At 40.4% G+C, this 22,265-nt stretch overlaps 1 protein-coding gene across 1 annotated transcript in view; it reads left to right on the top strand.

Moving 5' to 3' along the window:
* xylt1 (xylosyltransferase I) overlaps positions 1–20,907 on the top strand; it is a 127,714-nt gene extending 106,807 nt beyond the window's left edge. Inside the window, exons 10-11 of the mRNA XM_012870222.3 lie at positions 10,180–10,513; positions 16,682–20,907. Coding sequence (XP_012725676.2) covers positions 10,180–10,513; positions 16,682–17,004 — 657 coding nt within the window. The 3' untranslated portion in view covers positions 17,005–20,907. The remainder of the gene's footprint in view (positions 1–10,179; positions 10,514–16,681) is intronic.
* The last annotated feature ends 1,358 nt before the right edge of the window (positions 20,908–22,265 follow it).

Below are 22,265 nucleotides of genomic sequence, written 5' to 3'. Positions count from 1 at the left end.
CTGCCCATTGAAATGTGATACAATGGATTTTCCTCCGTGTGCAGGATTGTGCAAAAATTTTTGCTCGGCCGTGTGTTACATCCCTCATCCAGACGGTTCCCGTACAAGCTGTTAAATATGCCTTTTATAGAGGTTTTTGCTGCATACATTAATGAGCTCTAACATTTCACTGTCCCTCTACTGAGCGGCGTTGTTGCAGGCAGCTGCCGTCTGTCTCGCTAATGTTAACTGCGATCATTTCCAGCGCAAAGTTTTGACAAATGTCGATGGAAAGCGAGGCCTGGAAAGTTTGCATCAAATCTGCCACGGTTATTCCCACCGGAGTCACACTCCACACGGATTCAGGATTCAGGACCACATAGGCCCCGTCCCCAATGCAGGCAAATGTGGCCCAAATCAGATTTTTTTTTGCAGGTCAAGTGACCAGGTCAGATGTTTTAGAACCAGTGGAAACGCTCAGATCTGATCCAGACTTGATCTTTTCAAATCAGTTTGGAGCCACATAAGTGACCCTAAATCCAATTCTTATCTGATCTTTTTGAATGTGACTCCGGTTGGAACACACACTGCAGATTTAATGCGCCTGTGACGTCACTTTCAATCGACATCTGTCACAACTTTACATCAGCAGCAGCTGGAAGTGAAAGCAGTCAGCAGAAGGAAGACAGATGGGCGCCGCCTGCGAAGGCACTGCTCAGTGGAGGGACGCCGAGAATCCACGATTTCATCTTTGAAAGAAGAACAACAAGAAGGGCCTTCACTAGCTTACCTTCTTGTGATTTCTCATGACGTCTGCTGCTTTTAGTTCCTATGCTCCACTTATCTGGAACAAACTTCCAGAAAACTGTGCGGAAAGACGGAGTTCCTTTAAATCGAGATTAAAAACACATTTGTTAAAATTGCCTTTGAATGTTCAACTTAAACTTTTACTGTTTTTAATGTTCTTTTTTGTTTCTACATTCTATCCCTACTTGCTTTTATTCCTATATTTTAATCATGTAAAGCACTTTGCATTGTCTCTGTACTGAATTGTGCTATATAAATAAATTTGCCTTGCCTTGCCTTGCCTTGCCTTGCCTTGCCTTGCCTTGCCTTGCCTTGCCTTACCTTTTAGCCAACCTTTGGTAGGCGGGCACTAGGTGTCACCTCGCCCAATCAGCTCAAAGAGCTCTGCTAAAATTCCCTCCTTTAACCAAACAGATTCAAATTGAACAGTCCCAGATTGATAAGGTGCATAACCACAATGCTACACTTTATCAATCTGGCTGACCAGCTTAAACTGGAAAGCCTATTATATCTAAATTCAGTATGACTTAGCATCTAAATGAAACTTAGCACTTTTGGAACAATGTCCTCTGGACAGGGGAGACCAGAGTTGAGGTGTCAATACACGTTTGGCTTAAACCAAACACAATATATCATTGTCTCATACACACTGGCAGGTACGTTGGCTAAAAAAAAAAAAAAAAAAAAACATTTATGGCTAAAAAAAAAAATCAGAAAAGAAGAGCCACATCAAGGTACTGCAATGGAAGAGTCAAAGGCTAGACCCCTACCTGGTTGTAATGCTAAGGGAGGTCAGTAGGAAAGCTGGACAGGAATGTTCACAAACCTCACTGATCTGAAGTAATGCTGTAAAGAACAGCTGTTCAGAGACACAAATATGTGAGGAACATGTCATACATAAAACAACTGCAGAGTTATTGCTACTCAAGGATTATCTGCGAGGTGTACCTAGTTTTTACTCACTGCTTTTTCAGTTTCGTCTCAGTGTTTGTTAAATGTGTGGAATCTGATGTTTGTTTTGTAAACTCAAGCTAATATCTAAATAGTTTTGAAACCATGAATTATATTTACTTTGTCCTCTTATTGTTTCTTTTTACCACCTAGATCTACAAGGGCTTGTTGAAAATCAAGTATGCTGTAAACCAAACTCTGTTTTGGTGCCAAAGTGTTTCCTCAGAGTTGGACACATGTTGTTGTCACATCCCTGCAGACCCCTGGCTTGTCACATCCGTCACTTCCCTGCGTATCTTTATTAGCAGTCATCCATCTCTCCCTTTAGGTTATAGGGGGGCCCCATGGGGGTGTGCTGGTGCGGCTCCTGGAGTCTCTCTCTCTCTTGCAGCTCTGAAGTTTGTTCACCTGTGTTTGATTTTCCTCCTCCAAAAAGTGTCACTAATGAGCCTCTAGGGGTGTCCATGCCCTGTGGTTTAAAACAGAGCCAGATGTAGAGCGGGACTGTCCGTGCCCCTGATTGATCAACCTAACCCGCCTTATTTAATGGAGGTGTCTGACTGTTGGCGCCGGCAAACTAGCGATGCAGAGATAACGTTTGTATTTAGGGGGCATATACAAAAAAAAAAGTAATAAAAGTGAAATATATAGTGTTTTGGTCGTTGCTAGATCAGAAGTTTCTCCTGCCAACTTTGTTCTTGTCAAGCAGACGTAAAAACTGAGTGGTTAGAGCTAAGTTCTGCTAAAGAATGGGGATCCAAACACTGGAGGGGAAAAAGTAATAACAAAAGCTGCCAGAGCAGTATTAGTTCCTTAAAAAGGCCAATTATCCATCAGAGAAATAAGTCTGTGCTTTGGTGAGAGGTCATAAGATTTAATTGGGTGTTGGTCTTAAGCCAAAGCTTAATGAGTAGACACACAGCCAGTGACAAGCTGAGTGTGGAGGTCATTGTAAGCTGTAGGCTGAAGATGAAAAGGGGCAATGGGTAATCTCTCTTTGGCCTGATTTGAAAGGAGCTGTTATTAAAAGAGGCCGTAGTGGTCAGTGTTTAACTCCAAAGTGTTGGCATAAAAGTTCCAGTGTACCTGTTAAGGGTTTCTACACATGTTCAGGACCTTCCAAACTATTTGACCTCCATCATTCTGCGTGAAGAAAGGTTGCGCCCCCTTATGACGGTTAGGGCTCTTTCCAGCAGTGGATGACCTAGCGAATTTACACAAGTGTCAGACCATACATTAATCTGGGAAAATTCCAAAAAAACAGAACATTATATGGCTGTGAGGAGCGAATAATTTAAATGACACATTTAAATTATTTGACATATAGAAATCTCAAAGGTGTGACTTGGATTTGTTTTAGACCCTTCTGAGTCTACACTTTAGTTGAACTACCTTTTACTTTCACTGTCTTTAGCAGCATCACAAATCTAGAGATCTTTTTTGTGACTTATTCTTCTCATTTTTAATTGGGTTTAGGTCTATGCTTTGACTGGGCCCACCATAGAAATATGCTTTTGTCTAAACCATTCCAATTTGGCTCTGCATGTATTATTTCCGCTCTTGTCTTGCTGGAACGTGACCCTGCATCTCATTCATCTTCCCATTAACTCTGACCTGTTCCCCTGTCCAATAATATTATTATTATTATTATTATTATTATTATTATTATTATTATTATTATTATTATTATTATTATTATTATAATAATAACCAAAATGAGGTTTTTGGCAAGGCCAAGTCAAGGTCTGGACTTAGATCCAGCAGCCATGTAATTTGCAATGCATTTTGTATTTATGCAAATCCCAAAGTGCTACATGATAAAGCAGGTAAGTGCTAAAAATAAAAACACATGGAGGGCATGAAAATAAAAGGATAAAATAAACAAAAAATAAGAAGGAAAAGGAAAAAGAGCTCAATCAAAACCTCTCCTAAAAAGGTAGGTTTTCAGGCCACGTTTAAAAGCATCCACTGTCTGTGGTGTCCTCAGGTGGTCAGAGAGCTTTCCACAGACAGACCAGCTGAGCAGAAAACCCAATCTCCCATTGTACGGAGCTTTGTCCTGGGAGGTTTCAGGAGATAAGTTGAGGCAGATCAGAGGGTACGTGTTCAGGTCTGTGGGGTGAGAAGTTCCTTGAGGTAAGGGAAGGGGGGGCTTGACCATAGATGCACTGGTGGGTAAGGAGGGATCTTGTACTCAATCCTCAGTGAGACAGGAAGCCAGTGGAGTGATTTGAGGATGGGGGTGATGTCACCCTCAGCAGGATCCTAGCAGCACTGTTCTGGATGTACTGCAACTTCTGAAGACTTTTCTCAGGGATCCCGGTGAGGCAAGCATTGCACTAGTCCAAACTGCAGGAGACAAAAGCGTGGACAAACTTTTCCGCATCTGCAGGAGTGAGCGTGGGATGGGGTTTGTGGATGTTTCTGAGGTGAAGACGGAGGCCTTGCAGAGATGTTTGATGTGAGCCCCAAAGGTCAGATGAGAGTCCATTTTAACACCCAGGTTAGTGACTGATGTTGAGAGTGGAATATTTTAGCCAGAGAAGGTGATGCTGGTGATGTCGGATGAATCTGGTGTGCACAAACTGCAGAAGGTTTTGCTTCATCCATGCCTTTATGTCCTCCGGGCAGGTTGTTAGAGTCAGAGTCATAGACAGAGTCAGAAACACCAATAGTGGAATTTAGACGGTGAAGGAAGATGTTGTGGTCCGCAGTGTCGAATGCTGCAGTCAAATCCAGGAGGATGAGAAGAGATGGGGAGTCAGCATCTGCAGTCATCGGCAGGACATTTGTGACCCTGACCAGAGCTGTTTCTGTGCTGTGGCCAGGGCAGAAGCCAGACTGATTTTTTTTTTTTCAAACAGGTTGTTTTGTTTTAGATGGCTCTGAAGCTGTGCAGCACATGTCTGCTATCACCATGTTTTGTCATGGAGATTATACATGGAGTGTGGCAAACAAAGCTTCTAATGCCTTACTCTGAACAATAACGTTGTCGGTGTCATAAAAGTTTTAGTTGTTTTGTGAACTGATTCCCCGACCACTGGAAACCTCTGCACCTCCTCCAGATGGGAAGTTTAAACTCTGGGCCGTTTAGCTGCCTGTTTTGACAGGTTTGCTGTTGAGCTATTCTATGTTCAGACTGACAGATCTTTTTGAGATGTTCAAAAGCTTGGAATATTGTTTTATTACCCAACCCTGCTTAAAACTTTCCTACATCTTTATCCATGACCCGAGGCTATCACAGGACAGCTAGAATTACACTGAGGTTAGGTTACACACGTTTCCAAAATGGGTAAATTATGAGACATATTTATGGGTATGAAAGAAAACAGCGCTAAATACAAATGGACACAACGTACTTTTTAGAATTTTATTTGTAATACATTTTAAAATCCATTTCTCAGTTTCTTTCAACTTTACACTTACACAGTACTATGTGGTGTGTTCGAAACAAAATCCCAAACATATTGACAAAAAGTTGAAAGGGGTATGAATACATTTGCAGACATATCCATCCCAGTAATTTGCACAGAAGCCTTTTTTTCTCCGGTGCTGCATAATTGGCCAGAGTAAACAGCAATGTGTTTATAACCTCCGTCTCAGGAAGAAGAAAAAAAAAAAAGTCTTCTTCTGCTCGGTGCTTATATAGCAATCAGGGAAGGGACTGAGCCTTGGTTATTAGGCAGACAGGTTGTCAAACAGTGTTTATGTGCATCCTAATAAACTCTGTATGCACAATATGTGCGTTCAGTTAGAGAAAAAAGGCCGCAGAGCTCGGAGGGTATGCGGCCCACTCGTCTGGCCTGAAAAGACTTGAAAAAATGCGCGGCTTGGACTGCAGCAGAACCTTCTGTTCATTATTTACTGCACGTTGCACTTAATCAATGCTTGTTGCCGAATAAACCCAAGGCAAGATCCAGGGGCAAGTCTCCCTCCTACCTGCGACACGTGAACGTAGCCGGCCTTCATTCTCGTGAACTTCAGTTTAGACGGTCGTCTCCAAGGTCTCGCTGGAGCACAATGCAACATCCCAATCGATAATACTGCATAACTTTCTATAGTTTGTTTATAGGCTCCAGTGTTTGTCCATCTGGCATAATGTAAGATGCCGTACAAAAGCCAGACAAGGCAGATGATGAGCTATTTAAAGGGGATCATGTTCTGAGATGTTGGAACTGCGGAGGGATCTCCAGTAATTTAGATGAAAGCAAGGTGTCTTTCCCAGATGGCCGAAAAAGCTCAGTCTTTTCCTGTTGGTTTCATTTAAGCAAGTAATGTCTATTTTTACCATGCACGGCAATCTAAGCTCTCCGAGGATGTAATACTGAATCAGTTCCAGTCAGCCATTGATTCTCAAGCAGGGTGAGGCTGTATTAATCAGCTACCATTGTCACAATGAGCGCTTCCAAAAGCAGACTTTCCTCTCACATTTCTGCCAGCACGCCTCAGGCATTTTTATTTTTTTTTTACTGTCAGTTCTGTGTCTGTGTGTGCGTGTTGCTGCTCTCAATCAGTCTGCCTTTCTCATCATTCTCACGGCTCCATGTCTCCTTTTGCATACTCATGTACCCACCCTGATGTTTAAATTTGTTCTCCCTCTAGCCTCCATGCCTCTTTCGATTCTCTATTAAAAATCAACTCTAAAGATCTTCTTAAAGTTTGTTTTGGGTTGTTTTTTTTGGGGGGGGGGGGGAGTTAACTGCAGATTTATTCTGTTTTTGCTATTTTGTCAGACTGAAACACAAATCTTGGAACAAACTAATTTTAGTATCAGGAAAAGGGATGCGTCTCGTTACGGCAGGTATAAATCTAAGACTGAATTTCAGAACAAGAACATCCAAGCCCTGGGATGGTTTTGGACTGCTTCAGGACCTGGATGACTTCCTGGAACTGAAGGAACCATGAATTTTGCTCTCTACCTGAATATCTTGAAGGAGAATGTCCTGCCATCAGTTACTGGCCTTAACCTGAAGGACACTTCAGGTTAAGACAAGTTCCCAAGCACCAGCAGAGATGGTCACCAGGACCAATTAAGTGAATAAATAAAAAGCATGAAGGTTTTCCAGTAACCTAATCAAAGACAGGGTTTCTGATTGAGATTATTTTTGAGATGTTGTGGCATGACCTTGAAGAAACTTCCTCCACAACGACGTAAATGCCTCATTGCCAGCTATCACAAATGCTTTATTATCTACCAACATTGACACAGGTTTTTGCAAAAGCATTTGCTTATCTAACAAATTAATTAATTGAGTTTTGTGATATACTTCAAAAACGAACCCACTTTTAGATGGGTTTCACAAAATCCTACTTATCTAAAGATAAATAAAACATGGTTTTGTCGCCGTGCCCATACTGTGTCCCTAATAGAAGTTCTTTGAACTTCAACCTCCAACAGCAAATAAGTAGAGGTTTTTGAATGCCGCAGACAACAACAGGTAATGCTTATCCAGATGACTGACACAAAAAAGCAGCAGCAGACTTACACAAAAACATATCCACCTTAATGAAGGAAGATGTAAGAATTACATTTTTGTAATTTTAAAACTTTCAGTGGTAATTCAATAATACAAAGAGCAGGAGTAAACGTTACACTGTGCGTGTAAGAGAGCAGATGATAAAAAAAAAAGATTAGCATTACCAAAGCAACATTCTATGTCTGCATTCCCAGGATCCTAAGATTGTTGCCCTAACACAGAGATTTCCAAAAGGTTGCCAACAATTACAATTCCGGCATGCTCCCAAACACACTGAGTCTGAAAGCTGAAAAGGATAAAACAGAGCAACTTTGTTTTATCCCCGTTATCTGCTTTAGATTGCTCTGTTTTGCTCTCTCGCAGGCTGAATGAACCCCAGATCTGTTGTGATCTGTTGTCAGATTTTATTTTAAGCTCCTTACGTCTCTGTGCTACCTCTGCGTCTACTTTGAAACACATGATATAGCTAACTTTGAGTCCTCATGACCAGTGTCTGCAGCGCTGTTGTCAGTGCGACATAGTGGTCCATTCAAAGGAAGATAAAAGACGGGATCTTTTAGTGTTTGGACCGGCAGCTCACCAGTCAACAGTGGATTTTTCAAAGCAGCGCTGAGGGCAAGTATTATTTCCCAAAACTTCTCTCCAAACAATCCGTTCTACCTTTTTAACCACGTTTATTTTTTTTCGTTAAACCAAAAGGTTACACACCTACTTTTAATTCCCTGCAAATAATCATAACTATAAGGCCAGTGATGTATGGTTGCAAGAAAATAATAACCTTGAAGAGGCTCATTGTTCCTCAGACAGTCTAACAGTGAAATCCAAGCTGTCAGCCAGTTTCATGTTCCACAGCTGCACTTTATGTCTCTAATTCAACCAAGATATATTTTACTCACTGATACTGTCTGTTCAATTTTATCCTCACTTTATTTATCTTTATATTGTCACAGAGAATGCAGCCTTTTCCGTGGCTGATGGAAGTATTTGAAAGCCCCCTTTTATGTAGCTCTTCTCTCCAGACTCTCCCTTTTTTTCCTGTCAAAAAAGACTGCAATTCATGTGTCTGGATATACTCAGAGTCTTCCACTGTTTTGGCTTTTTATTGACTGATCTGGGGTTGTAATCTCCTTCACTGTTTAGGAAAAGCATGTCTCTCAGTGAATAAAGGTGTTCATTGTCTGTTCCTGCCACTCACACTTTGGGGATGCGGTTCGGGTGTCGCCGTACGTTCCTTTCGCTCGTCTCCCAGTTCAAGGCGTTTGCGGCATCTGTGCGCAAACATTCTCAAAATGTTGAAGAGTAGACGATCAGCCTTGTCATCTTGTGCATTCTCTAAAAATGGAAGGCAGTTGTGATGACTGATGCAGATTTGGACTCTTTGATGAAAAGGTTTTTTCCCCCAGGCTGTCAATCTGATGAACACAATTAGGGTACCCTTTTGTTGAAAAGGTAGATATTCATATTAATTTAAAAAAAATTGTCCTATTTAAGTTTTTATTTACCTTTATGGTATATTGTGCGAAAATGTCTTCATTGAGAGCAAAGTGGAACTGACGCCAGCTCTCTTGTTGTATGAAGCAACTTGGTGAGTAATGGAGTGGGGCGCACTGGTTTGTTTCGTTGCTTCACTATTTATTAGTCGGCTGAGCCGTCAGCAGATGAACGTAATTCCTGCATTGATTCGAACCGCAGTAGAATGGAGCGTTGCCTGGCTAGGAACTGCACACCTGGGCAGCACATCTCGACGGAGGAGCTCAGACTGACAGTACCCCGTCATTGGGCTGTCTGTGTCCGTCAAGCTAATAACAGATAGCGTGAGCTAATGTTTTTGCTTTTAGTTTCTATTTTTCCATGTTCTACTTTGTTTCTACATTTTATTCTTACTTGCTTTTCTCTGGGGTTTTTTTCCTGTATTTTACTCATGTAAAGCACTTTGCATTGTCTCTGTACTGAAATGTGCTACATAAATAAATTTGCCTTGCCTTGCCTTGCGTTTTCCAGGAGGTTTACTACTTCATTGTTGCAGATCCAGAAGCTTTTGTGTTTGTCTTGTTGATAAAGAGAGTTGCATATGTGTGTTTTCTTCCTGACTGTAGCCTACGTGATATGTTAGCAGAGTTAGTAACTTCCAGCAGCAGATCACTGTTGAGCTGAGTGTCAGATGAAATGCGACAATTTGGGCAAATGTTAATGGGTCGGTTTATACTCGTTCCGTACCGGTAAGCTGGTGAGGTAGTGCTGCAGCAAGGATTCTCCAACAATGACACTTAGATCCCCATGTTTCATAGCTGGTGTGAGGATCTTTTCTTTTTGTTGGAGAGCACATCCTGAGAAAGTTAAGCATGGGTCTGCAGTCCCTAGATTCTGTATGTGCAGGCATACACTATCATATTCACAGTAACAAGAGCCTGCTGTTGGTCACATAATGACATCTTAGGGTTTAAGGAGACTTCTTTAACATCTTGTGGTTTGCTCTCAGGATGAACTTTCTTGCTGTCAGTTGGTTTTAATTTCTTGAATTTCCATACAAAAACCTTTACCAGACTCAAACTGCTACAAGTCTGTCTCTTTCCTAAAGGCCTCAGAAGGCTCGTTTGATTTCACCTTGGCAATCATTGGCATTCACTGTCACTGCAACATTCAAGAACACAACAAACTAAATGTCTTAAGGCTTAAACAGGACAACCCTCCTTCAACATGCAGCGGAATGAAGTGCACCTGAAGTGATACGCCTGTGTGGGATTTTAGCCATATTTAGTTAGACTACCCATGGGAGAGTCCTTGTTTTTTTCAGAATTTAAATTTACATTATATTTTAGAAAAAGAAATTTAAAAGCTCTTTAGTTTTTATTGTTTAAATATATAACTGGACTTAATCAGTATTGATCAAATTGGTGTTAATCACCGAAATGTCCAAACATATTTAAAAAAAACAGTCTATAATTTTTCCTTTTGTTTCTCTCAGATTGGCACAGAGTGGGACGCTAAAGAACGTATGTTCAGGAACATCGGCGGCCTGATGGGTCCCATGGATGAAACGGTAGGCATGCAGAAGTGGAACAAAGGGCCAAACGTCACAGTCACCGTGGTCTGGATCGACCCCACCAATGTTATCGCGGCCACCTACGACATCTTGATCGACGCCAGTGCAGAGTTCACCCACTATCGTCCGCCGCTCAACCAGCCGCTGCGACCTGGGGTCTGGAACGTCCGAATCCTACATAATTGGAGCCCTGTGGCCCAGATACGTTTCCTTATCGTTCCCCTGGCCTATAACAAGCACCAGCCGATAAGACAAGGTCAGAAACATTTTAATATACTCTGATGTAACCAGCATTTCTCATTTATTTCACTTTGAAGATAACACAAAATTAAGGTTGTTATGAAACTAATCTACCGTTATTTCGATTTTCATATATAGACGTTAGAGAAAATACGGAGTAAACACTCAAACGTTAGTAATAGTTTTTAAATGCTTATCGCTCAGAATGTTTTTGTCATTCTGCTTTTATAAAGTAACACGGGACTATAGCAAGCAGGTAGAAGCTCATTCATTCATTAACTATCAACTTTGGTAAAAGTGGGCCTGCAGAATATACTGAATGTGAATTTATATCTCAATATCAACATGTGCCAGTAATATAGTTTGCTCCTTAGAGTTACTGTCAGTGGTCTATATGTCTATGCTTGACATTATTTTTAAAAGGAGATGAATAATTGCAAACAATACCAACATCACAATTTTCAACAATATCCATTTTTTACATGTTTACCTCATTTGGTGCGGCCTTATTTAAAAGCTTGTATCTGTAGCCTTAAAACAGCATGGCTCCATCTTAAGTTTAAGTTCTTTAGTTTGTTCACCATGAGTGCTGGTGTTTTTGTTTTTTACAACTTGAGATATTTCTAAACACTTGGATTTATCTTTCTTTTAAGCAAGGGAGAAGTGTAGTATCCTTCGTTCAGCCAGTGCAGCAGTGCATCAACAGGCAGCTGAGAAGAATGGGATAGGGTATCTTGATGTTCCAAACTACCAGAAAAAACTCAATCAATTTCTCTGCCATCTCCTGTAGAGGGTCGGTATGACGGTAACGGTTTAAACATGATGATTTTAAAAAATGTTGTGTAATTCGAAGCCAAGCAGTCAGTATCTTACCCGCATTCACAGCTCTCTCTGAAATCCTCAGTTTAATAAACAAAGATTAGATTTGGTCCCTTATTGAACTCGAGCCACTTTCCTGTAAAAGTGGAGCAAACATTTTGACCCGTTTAAGACTCCAATCTCCCATGATTCAGAGCTTCACCCAAACACAGCTTTATTAACATTTGCACCACTGTCCCCTTTGATTTAGATGGTTACATATAAATAATTTTTTAATGAATATGAACAGTCTGGTAGTCTGCAGTGCAGTAGTGACTTTTCTGTGTGAAACAGAAGCTTTTGAGCTTGTCCCAGTAACAGAAGCTTCAGAAGTACTATGGTCTTCGATCTTTGATGAAGCCAGCCTCCTGCTTTAACAGGAAGTTGGCAAACTGGTGCCAGTTAATTATCTGTTTCAATAAGATACTGACTGTTCATAACTTCCTCACGGAAACTTACTTAACAAATAACAGTTTTAATGAAACAGATTTTGTGACACTTAAACATGATATCTTTCCTTTAATCTGAATATCAATAAGTTGTCAGAGGCTGAAAGTAACATGTTATTTTATTGTGTGTGCTGACTTGTGTTCAAAATAGATTAACTTTATTATTTTCTTACATCCAAAGCTCCAGCCATTTTGCTATAAGTAAGTGCTATAACTCTAACTCAACTCTAGCTTTATATAATTCCGCTATAAGGAACTCACAGAAGTTGTTTTGTGTTTATCGGGTCTCGCTGACACTGACATTGTGTCAGATGCTACATCGAGCAGCACAAATGCTACATTGACCATGAAGGGATGTTTGGTCCACACACACGCACACACACACACACACACACACACACACACACACACACACACACACACACACACATAGTCTTGTATCTGCAGTGATGCCCTTTCTAATCAAGCTTTGGGCCTCTGTAGACCCTGGTTATTTGTCATCAAGTCACCCCTAATAACCCAGCGAGCAGCTCATACATACTAAACAGAGTGTTAAACAACGGCGCACTTAGCCCTCTAAAAACAATGACACAATTAAATCAATCAGTCAGCATGGGCAAGAGAAAAGACTGCGGCGTTTGAATCCATAAGCCGACCATTTCCCCAGAAAGTCACACAAGAGCCGAGATGCCGACTGCAGCGTAATCACATCTTTCTTGGTTTAATAATCTGCCTGAGTTGCTTTAATGATGCAGGGAGACAACAAATAAAGCGACATCTGTTGCCTTAAATGTGAGTCTCACAGGGGCTGTGTTCGTGTCAGAATGAGTCGCATATTAGTCACAAGTAAATGGTCATGCTCACAACAGCTGACAGTGGTCCAAGTAAGTTATTGTGGCACTCTGGGTGGTGTGATCTGGGTCCCGCCGTTCCTCTGCCTGCAGCCTAAAGTATTTCATCAAGCAGCTCAACTAAACAATCCACGGCAAAAGAAAAAGAAAAAAACAGCATGTTTAGGCTCCTTGCTAGCAGAGATAAGTTAGCGCAACAGTCCCAGCTTTGGAGAAGCGCACACACCTCTAAATTGCACATAACAGGCACGACACTTGAAATACACAGGTAGTATCCTTCCACACCGTTGTCCTCCCTTCTTACCATTTACCATTTTATCTCTACACCGATAGCAGGGCTTACCAAATACATTTAATATATTTTAACTGAAGCCTGAAAAACTCACAACCTTCTTCTGTCTCAGCACATACTCTCTTTATATTGATAACATAAAGTATTTGGCCAGTTGGATGGACTCTGACTGCCGCTGATACAAATGCATGATGCTTGTTTTTAGTGGCTGGGATAGTAACCCTCTGGTTTAATGGTAAAGAAAGCTAAAGGTCAGAATAATATGGGTTAATTGTAATTAACACATTAACATCATTATCGCAATAGAATTTCTATTTCTATTTAGGAGTCAGGTTCCTACACATTCTTATAAAGTCTGGAAAACTACGGATTTGAGAAATCTCAGTGATGTAAAAATATTTTATACGTAAATATATAAATATAAATATATAAGAAAAAAATCTGAATTTCTTTATTTTTTTGAAGAAAGTTTTAAATCATCCTAGCTTGTGTTTTTGTCAAATGTATGGGTCATATTTGAATATTAGACTGAATAATTGAATATGAATTCAAAACTCATTTAGAAATAAAAAAGAACAGTTAAACTGATTTACAGACAGAAACAATTCAATTACAACATTCTAATAAATATTATATATTTATATATTATTATAAAGGTGTTAAATATTTGAAACCAAGCAACCTAAAATCCAACACCATTTATTACCAAGAAAAGGCTAAATACATGTTTATTTTTTCAGAGCTGTGTTTAAAAGACGTCTTTTTTTTTTATTATTTCACCCGGTATCACAAATGCTCATATTATACCAGAAAAAGTTTAGAAATATACGTAGCCATCTTCACAGTATTAGGTGGTTAATAATAAAACTCCATTGCCATTGGGATTTCTGTCTTTAATTCTCCCTCTTTGATTACAGCAGTAATATAGTATATATGTTTGCAATGAATGAAGGATGTACTGTACCACAGCTTGTCCAAATATTTTATATAAACATATATTCATATATTTTTCTACATCGTAATATGAAATAACCATTTGCATTCATGGCCTTCATTGGGTGCTTTGGATTTAGCTTTTCGTCTTCCTGCCTATAATTTACTTCTGTGTCTGGAACCATGTTCCCCTCCTACATGCAGTGCTGGTAAGACTTTATGACGTGGCAACAGTACACACACACACACACACACACACACACACACACACACTCACATTTTTATACAGATGCAGAACCACTCTTCAAAGGTGCATGGGTTTATACCACACAGCGGTACCACAAAGCGAGACGTCCGATGTGCTGACTGCACCTCGGCTTTGACTGCATCATTCTGTCGCAAGTGTGTGAAAAACGCTGATGTCTGCAAACATCTGGGTGTGAGGCGATTTTTTTTTTTTCCTTTTTTCTTCTTCCTCCACAGTCGTGCTTAAAAGGGATGGCTGGCATCCCAGTTAGGAGACCAGTGTGGAATTTAAAGCTTCACTGGAGCTCAGGGTGGAGTGGGTGCCTTTAAAGGGAGGCTGTGTTTGTGATTTCATAGCCTCCTTTCCAGGGCTTCCCCGTCACGGGAAACGGGAATGAGGGCATGTCTTGGATCTGTCTGTTTATACAAATTTGGCATTGCAACAATGTGATACACCACATCAAAAGAACATTTGGAAGATTGAATTGCAGATTTAAAAATCCAAGCAAATTAGGAACCTGTGTGTGCTTAAAGCCCAGATCTCACCACTACACACCACTGAAGAATCCATTTTGCATTTTGGAAGCTCAATTCCGACAGTTGTTGAACAGCAAATGCTCTGGTTTTGTTATAAATAAGTAGGCAGTGCATGTGCACCCTGTGTGGTAGTTGAGGTCTGGGTAGAGGTCTTCTCCCCAGTCTCAGTGCCTTTGCACTGAACCTGGGCCCTGAAAATTTGCACTCTTTTACCGCTTATTCGCTTTCAATTTTCAATGTACAAGCAAATTTTTAAAAATTACAACATGACTGTTTAATGAGTCATTGCTTTATTTGGCATAAAAAACAAACATTTATTTCAGATTTTTATTATAGACCAGAATCAAAGATACAAAATGGAAAAGTGAACTACAGAACAGAATATGATTTTAATATTTGATGATTCAGATTATCAAATAACAATATCTCGGATATTCTTGTTCAGGTAACGTACGGGGTATAATGTCCGCCCTGGCACCACACACCGGTTTGATTTCAGACTTATGCGGCACAAGTTTCCCACAGTCAAGATGTGTTTTGTCCTCAGTGTTGACCTGCTGTCTGGCCTTCTAAACACTGTTGTAACGGGAACGAACGATAACTTCAGGCTACATTCAAGTACCCTTTGTACATTAGCTGCTCTGTTTTGAAATACCTTTAAAATGACTCAGGTTTTATTATCAAATCTTACCAAGACACCATTTGATACTTTATAAATGACGTCCCTGACATCTTGCAAGTCTCGTATACTAATTGTAATAAATGATGATCTCTGATCAAAACACCACTCAGTTCTAAGTTGGCCTCGTTTTAAAATGTTATAAATAAAATGTAATTGTTTTCTGAACATTTCTGCACTTGTTTTTAAATATCCAGTGGCACGATTATTGTTTTACTTGTTGGACTAATTCCACTGTGGCTTCTTTTTATTATTAGAAAAATCCCACTTAAGTAAGCCCAATTAGTCTACCTCACCAAATATTTCACGTCATGATGTTGAAGAAGATATATTGTTTTCAACATAAAGGAATGCAAACCGTTCAGAGGAGACAGCCAGCACTCAGCTGGGCATCCTTACTAGCATAAAAGAACTGTTCACAACAGTACTGTTTGCTTATACTGTGCCATGACCCATCCCAAATTCCTCATTTTTCCTCCAAGATTGTATAGATTAAGACTTTTTTTGTGCTGAACTGATTAAAAAGCAAATTCCATTTTAGAACAGGATAGTCAGATTTATTGAAGCCGACGATAGTAACCCCCCTTTGAAATAGCCGGGAATATTAGTTATGAACTGTTGAATAAGACCTTTGAGACATTTGATGATTAAGAGGTGGTTTAATTATCTTGAAGGTATTTCAATAAAGATCATCTAGTGTATAATTTGATTTGAATGCGTCACAGCGTTAAAACATGGTAGAAGCTCATACAACCTCATCAGGATGTCTCGTTCCATCACAGATGTTCTCTGGCTTGAGGTTTTGAAGTTCGGGGCTCCATAGTCATTAAAAAACCTGAGAGAGCGTACTCTAGGTTCCACTTAGAATACACAAATGTATTCTAAGTTGCTTAATCATTGAACATCGTCATTAAACGGCGGCAAACACACGAGGGAGGGGAAGCTCAGCGTAGCTCGTAGATCATTCTGCGCTGGCATTTACTTCCACTAGGTCATCCTACATTTACTCTTTTAAACTCCATTTCAGAAGGTGTGCAGGTGAAAATTTCACACTGCAATTTTTTTTCACATCTTATTATTCATATTTAATTAATTGGAATTACCTTGTTCAAGTCCAAGCCCTAAATCCTAGCTTACATCCAAAGCTCCAGCCATTTTGCTACAAGTCAGTGCTATAACTCTATATCAACTCTAGCTTTATGTAATTCTGCTATAAGGAACTCGCAGAAGTTGCGTTGCAGCTCATTTTGGATTCGTTAAACGGGGTGAACAGCATAAAACGGAATCCGCTTTATCACTACTTATTCCCGTCTGTTTGTCCTTTCCTCCCCGCCTCCAGAGGACACGCTGAGGCTCCACAACGGGCCGACAAAGAACAGCTACATGGAGCAGAGCTTCCACGGCCTCAACCCGGTGCTCAACATCCCCGTCAGCCTGGCTTACGTGGAGCAAGCCAGGAGGAACGCCGCCCTCACCGGCCCGGAGCTCGAGGGCTGGGTGGACGGCCTCGTCGGAGAGCTGTGGGAGGCCGCCGACATCTGCGCCGTCGGCCTCACGGCCTGCCCCGTCATGCAGCCCTGCGCCAAGAGCCCCTGGAGCTCCATGAGCCCGGATCCCAAATCCCAGCTGGGAGCGCCGCGTGCCGACGGCCGCATAAGGTAGCAGCGAGGCCTCCAGCTGGACAGGAGGCCGCGACACTGTTTACTCCTATTTATTTGAGAGGCTTATCACGAGGAGAGGAAGAGGAGAAGGCTCTTCCTCTGTCCCTCTGAGAAGAGGCGAATGAAAAAAGGTGGACTCCTTCAGCATGCTGTGGGTAAGGCTGTCTTAAATGCAAGGGGAAGCATTTCTCTGAGCCTCCCACAGAGTTTATTCCTCCTGGGGATTTTGCTGGCTTTGCTATTTCCCTTTCTCAGTGTATTTATTATTACGTTTTTTTTTTTTTTTTTTTTTTTTCCATGGCTGAGTTTTACTGTGATAAAACGTTGCAATTTTGGAGCTTTTTACTGTGCAGTTGAAGGAATTGCAACGCCCAGCTTTAGGGCAGTATGGCCACGCAAGCCTGGACTGTCGACACTGGTGCGACACGGCCTTAGTTGGAAGACATTCACCAGGAAGTAGCTGAGCACTGGCTCCTAAAACTTCATCAACATGGACAGTAGAACAAAAGCTGGGTAGCGAGCACCCCTTAAATAGATCACATGAAAATTTGTGACAGCTCAAATATAATTTATTAGGTAACTCGTTCGGTGTTTATGACTGCACCACCCTTTATAGCTACAGGCACCACCTGGTAAAGATGTGTATAAAAAGCCTTCAAATAAGTGCAACTCTTACTGCAGCTCTCTAAAAGAGAAAATTTGCTAACAGTACATTTTGGAGATGTTTATTTACTCTTTGACCACCCTGTTCACCCTACATGTCACAAATATAAACTTTGGTCTTTGTTCAGCCTCTTTTTTGTCATAGTTCCCACAGTTTTAGATGTTTTTTAACCACTCCTATTGTAGGATAGTCATCATAGTAAAAGTTCAACTAGATAACATTGGATAACAATTGTTGATTCTGTCTTGGAAAGCAAAGGGTTCTTTCTAAACCCTTCCTGCAAGATGAATTCTCGCGGGACATATAGCTGTGACAAAAGCAAGAGCTGCTGAGCCCAGAGCCGGACCAAAATAAACACGGCTGGGCAGGAGGACGCACGCGTAGCCGCTTCTATCACGTCTGTTTGGTCAGAATCCACGATTTCATCTTTGAAATAAGAACAGCGAGAAGTGCCTTGACTAGCTTACCTTGTTGTGTCTCATGACAGTTTCTCATGGAAAATATAAGCCTGCTGCTTACATTTTCATTTGATACCGTGATTGGCTAAAACCAACTTCTGGTAGGCGGGCACTAGGTGTCGCTTCACCCAATCAACTGGGAAAGTTCTGCTGAATGTCCCTCCTTTCCCCGAATGGACTCGATAGGAGCAGTCCCAGAGTGATAATGGTCATACCTCAGTCAGAAGCCAGACCAGCAGTTGGACTTGCTAAATTTTCAAAGTTGTAAACTTTCAGCAGCAGCAGCAGCAGCAGCTCACTGTTCCACCCATGGTTGGTCCGGTGAGCCTCTGCGGGGAAGGGCTGAGTGCCAATTTGTGTAGTTGAAAATGGCTCAGTTGGCTTTAAACGATTCCTTTTATATGTTATTATATTTAAATATTCATTTTGACAACCCTAGTAAATGGGGAGAGGTCTAGGTGAGAAGCTGTTTTTTTAACATCAAGATCAACATACTGTACATCTGCCTTAATTGGTTTGCATTTTCTTTTGTCTTTCCCATTTTGTACAGTCCAGCCAATAGAAATGGATCCTTTTGAAATTATATTTATACCCCTTAGAACAAAGTCGTGGCTTACTAAGAAAGGTTTCCAGACTCTCCAAAAAATGTAAAAGAGGAGGTAGGGAATGAAAACAACTTAAGTTGAATGCATTTTATTGGGATTTATGTTCTGTACGGATAAATATATTCAAAATTTTAAGTTATTTTCTAAGCATCTGTGTGAAATAATGCTAGTGCAAAAAAAGAAAAACTAATTTGAATGCTTTTTAGTAACTTTTTACCAGGGGTGCCTATAAATATGTGGGGTGCTGTAAAATCACACATTTGAGCAGCTGAGTGCCTGATTAGGTTTCGGAGCCAATGTGGCTGCTTTTGTTTTGTTGAGATAAAAATGCCTTTCTAGTATAGTTAGTTAATTGGGGAATATTTTTATTTCACCGAAACTGCTTGTAGACATTTGTGGTTATCTTACTTTCTTTTGAGACTTAATATTTCCATAGATTAGACTCTTTTTTTATATATAACAGCCAGATGTTATGACAGGCAGCAGACAAGAGAAGAATCAATATTTCTTGTTTCTTCTTTTCTTAATTCAATCTGCCTCAAACCCGAAACAAAATTACCTTAAGATAACCTTAAACGTGTCGTTCTTGTTGAGTTTGTTCCAGTGATTTCACAACACTTAATGTTGTACATAATTATTCAAGAATCTCCAAAATTGTGTGAGTGAGGGGGGGGAGGAGTATTGTTATTTATTTCGAAGTTTATATTAATACTGATATTTTTAGTCAGTGACTAAATAACTGCAACGCTGCCTTGGCAGCATGATGAGTATTTTTTTGTAAGGAAAGCCGCCTTTATTTACAAAGGCCATCACCCCGAACTTAATATTGTACGTTTTTATGGCCCGCACCCGTGTGTTAGTCTGTGTTGTCCTGTCTGAACAAGACCTTCTTGTCCCAGTTTCTTACATGGCTGTTGGCAGTGTGCATCACAAGAGAAAATCCATGCTGATCCTTGACCTCCATTGTTGCCTGGACGTTTTCCCATTTTGTTAGGTTACAAACACAAACTTTGCTGTTATATTCGCTAGACCAACACATTGCAGTGCACGATTCGGAAGTGAAAGGAACAGGATTCTTGGTTTTGGAAATTGGAAAAACCCCAATGTCAATACGTTTGCTGCGTTTAGACATAGAAGTCTTTTGGCATGTGTTTCCACCAGTTTTCCACATTTAGAGATTGTTCATTTTTGTTCATTCTTCGTTCAACATAGCTCAAATTGACTAATATTGGATGTGGCACGTCTGTAAACAGCAGTTTTCGTTCTTAGTTTAGGTCTGAACTGGGTCATTCTATCACATGGATATGCTTTGATCTAAACCCTCCATTATAGCTCTAGCTCTATATTTGGGGTCGATGTCCTGCTGGAAAGACAACGTCCACCTCAGTTTTAAGTGTCTTTTATCTTATAACCTGGCTTCTTGCAGCTCAATACATCTTTCAGATCAAATCTTACCAGTTTATTTATCTATAGTGAAGAAAGGCATTCTCTAAGCATGATGCTGCCACCCCCATGTGTCATTATGTTATGTGTTGCATGTTGGTCAAAGGTTTCATTTTGGTCTCATGCCACCAGAGCACCTTCCTCCACATGTTTGCTATGTCCTCTACTCCACTTTAGGTGAAACACAAATAGGACTCAATCAACAACCTTTCTTCTTGCCACCGTTCCAGAGGGGCCAGCTTTGCTTCCACTTCACAGTTTTGCACCACTTTGTGTTGGTCTATTTGTGAAATACCAATAAAATACGCTACGGTTTGTGGTAGTAATGTGAACAAACTAGGAAAAAGTTCATGAATTTTTGCGAGGAACTGCATCTAAAGCAGAAAATTATCAAACAGAGAAGGTGAACAGAAACTATCGTCACAAACAAGCACTCTGGACAATGTGTGGACCGAAGGAGAAACTGTGCTTTTTGGTGTTGTATCCGAATGACAGTGAGTGGTTGTAGTTTTCATGCTGTGACAAAAAGAAATTTATAATTTCAAGTGAATATGATATTGTATCTTGAGTGCAAAAAAAAAGAAGAGAATAATTTATCAGACTTGTTCTATGGCACCTTGTCAGCTCTGTTCACATTTGAAGTACGTTTTCTCCCATCGAGACAATCTCTGGACATTTACGTCGACTTAATCACACCAGGGACGGCAACTGATCCTGAACAAGGAGTTCGGTCATATATTTGCTTTACCTTGAAATCAGTTTGATCTGGAGCCAATTAGGTTTTCAATCTGTGATTGTCAGCATTGTTTAGTCATCACATGAGCTAAATGAGTGGTTTTGCACAAGCTAATGAAAAGACATTACTGTTCATTAATGTCAAGTTCACCTTGCCTCTCTGTCAGATGGGAGGATCGCAAACTGCTGTCTCTCTGTCCCTTTCAAATCGACTCTGTTTCTGGTGTTATACCTCCTCATCCTATCACGTACGGTACCACCGTGCTCTGAACAGTTACATCACTCAGTACTTATGGTGTAAGCTCAACAACGGGTTTGGGTTAAATTAATTAAATGTAACTAAATGTGAAAGTCATATTTTGTAAGAAAACGATTAACGGATGAAGATGTAATGTACATAGGTATTTTGTATTGAAATATTGTCTAAAACAGATACCGTTCATGTAAATACGGAGGGGGTAAATTGACACTGAAGTGTGAAGAGTTTTTTTGTTTGTTTGCTTTTTTAGTGTCAGTATCTGGACAAAAAGAGTGAATTCAGTGTTTTATCAATGAAAAGACATGACCTGTTTCAGTATTTTGGACTGCTGTGATAGCAACCTTTTCCTATCCGTGTCCCAGAGAAACCAGATTGTTGTTGTTCTTGCTGGAATGTATCGTTGAGCATCTGTTGCACAAATTTCTCTGACTCATGATCCCCCCCGTTGTTTTATTCAGAGAGGCTCCGTGTGCCTTAGCTGATTTTTAGAACCTTCTCTGTCCATTAAAGCAAATCTTTGTTGTTTTCTATTTTTCGACCTCGTGTGAAGAAAGCCATGAGTCTGTCAAGCAATCCATCGGTACTCTGACACCAAAATGATGTCTGCTGTTGTATATATATCATCAGGCCTTCTCTTGTTGTTATCAGCTTTTATTTTTGTTCTTCCCTTTTGGGAATTTGTTTTATCAAACTGGCTTGTTTTACTTTTCTCTGACTGCTTTTTGGAAATAAAATTCTGCAAAACAACATCTCACGCGGATTTGTGCTAAATTGTGGCATACGGCACGGAACCACTAATGACTAGTAATCTGGATGGATGGCTGGCTGGCTGGCTGGATAAAAAGATGAATTTAACAATGAAGCCTGTAGCTTTATTGTTCCTAAAAGCTTCCCAAGTTTGAATTATTCTTCTTATTAAACCACCTATGCCATTTGTTTTTTTTCTTCTTTTTTCTTTTCGATGGCAAATGATAACCATTCAACCTTTATTCGAAGTACTTTGACGTGACAAAGAAGATACACACGTAATATATTTTTTTTCTTTTAATTAAAATACTGGTCGTGTGGCTGTGTTACTTTCTGACCCTGCAGTGATGC

The sequence above is a fragment of the Fundulus heteroclitus genome, chromosome 5 (assembly GCF_011125445.2).
Source record: "Fundulus heteroclitus isolate FHET01 chromosome 5, MU-UCD_Fhet_4.1, whole genome shotgun sequence".
Lineage (NCBI taxonomy): Eukaryota > Metazoa > Chordata > Actinopteri > Cyprinodontiformes > Fundulidae > Fundulus > Fundulus heteroclitus.
The sequence above is the reverse complement of the archived record's forward strand: the minus strand, read 5'-3'. Positions and strand labels throughout refer to the sequence as shown.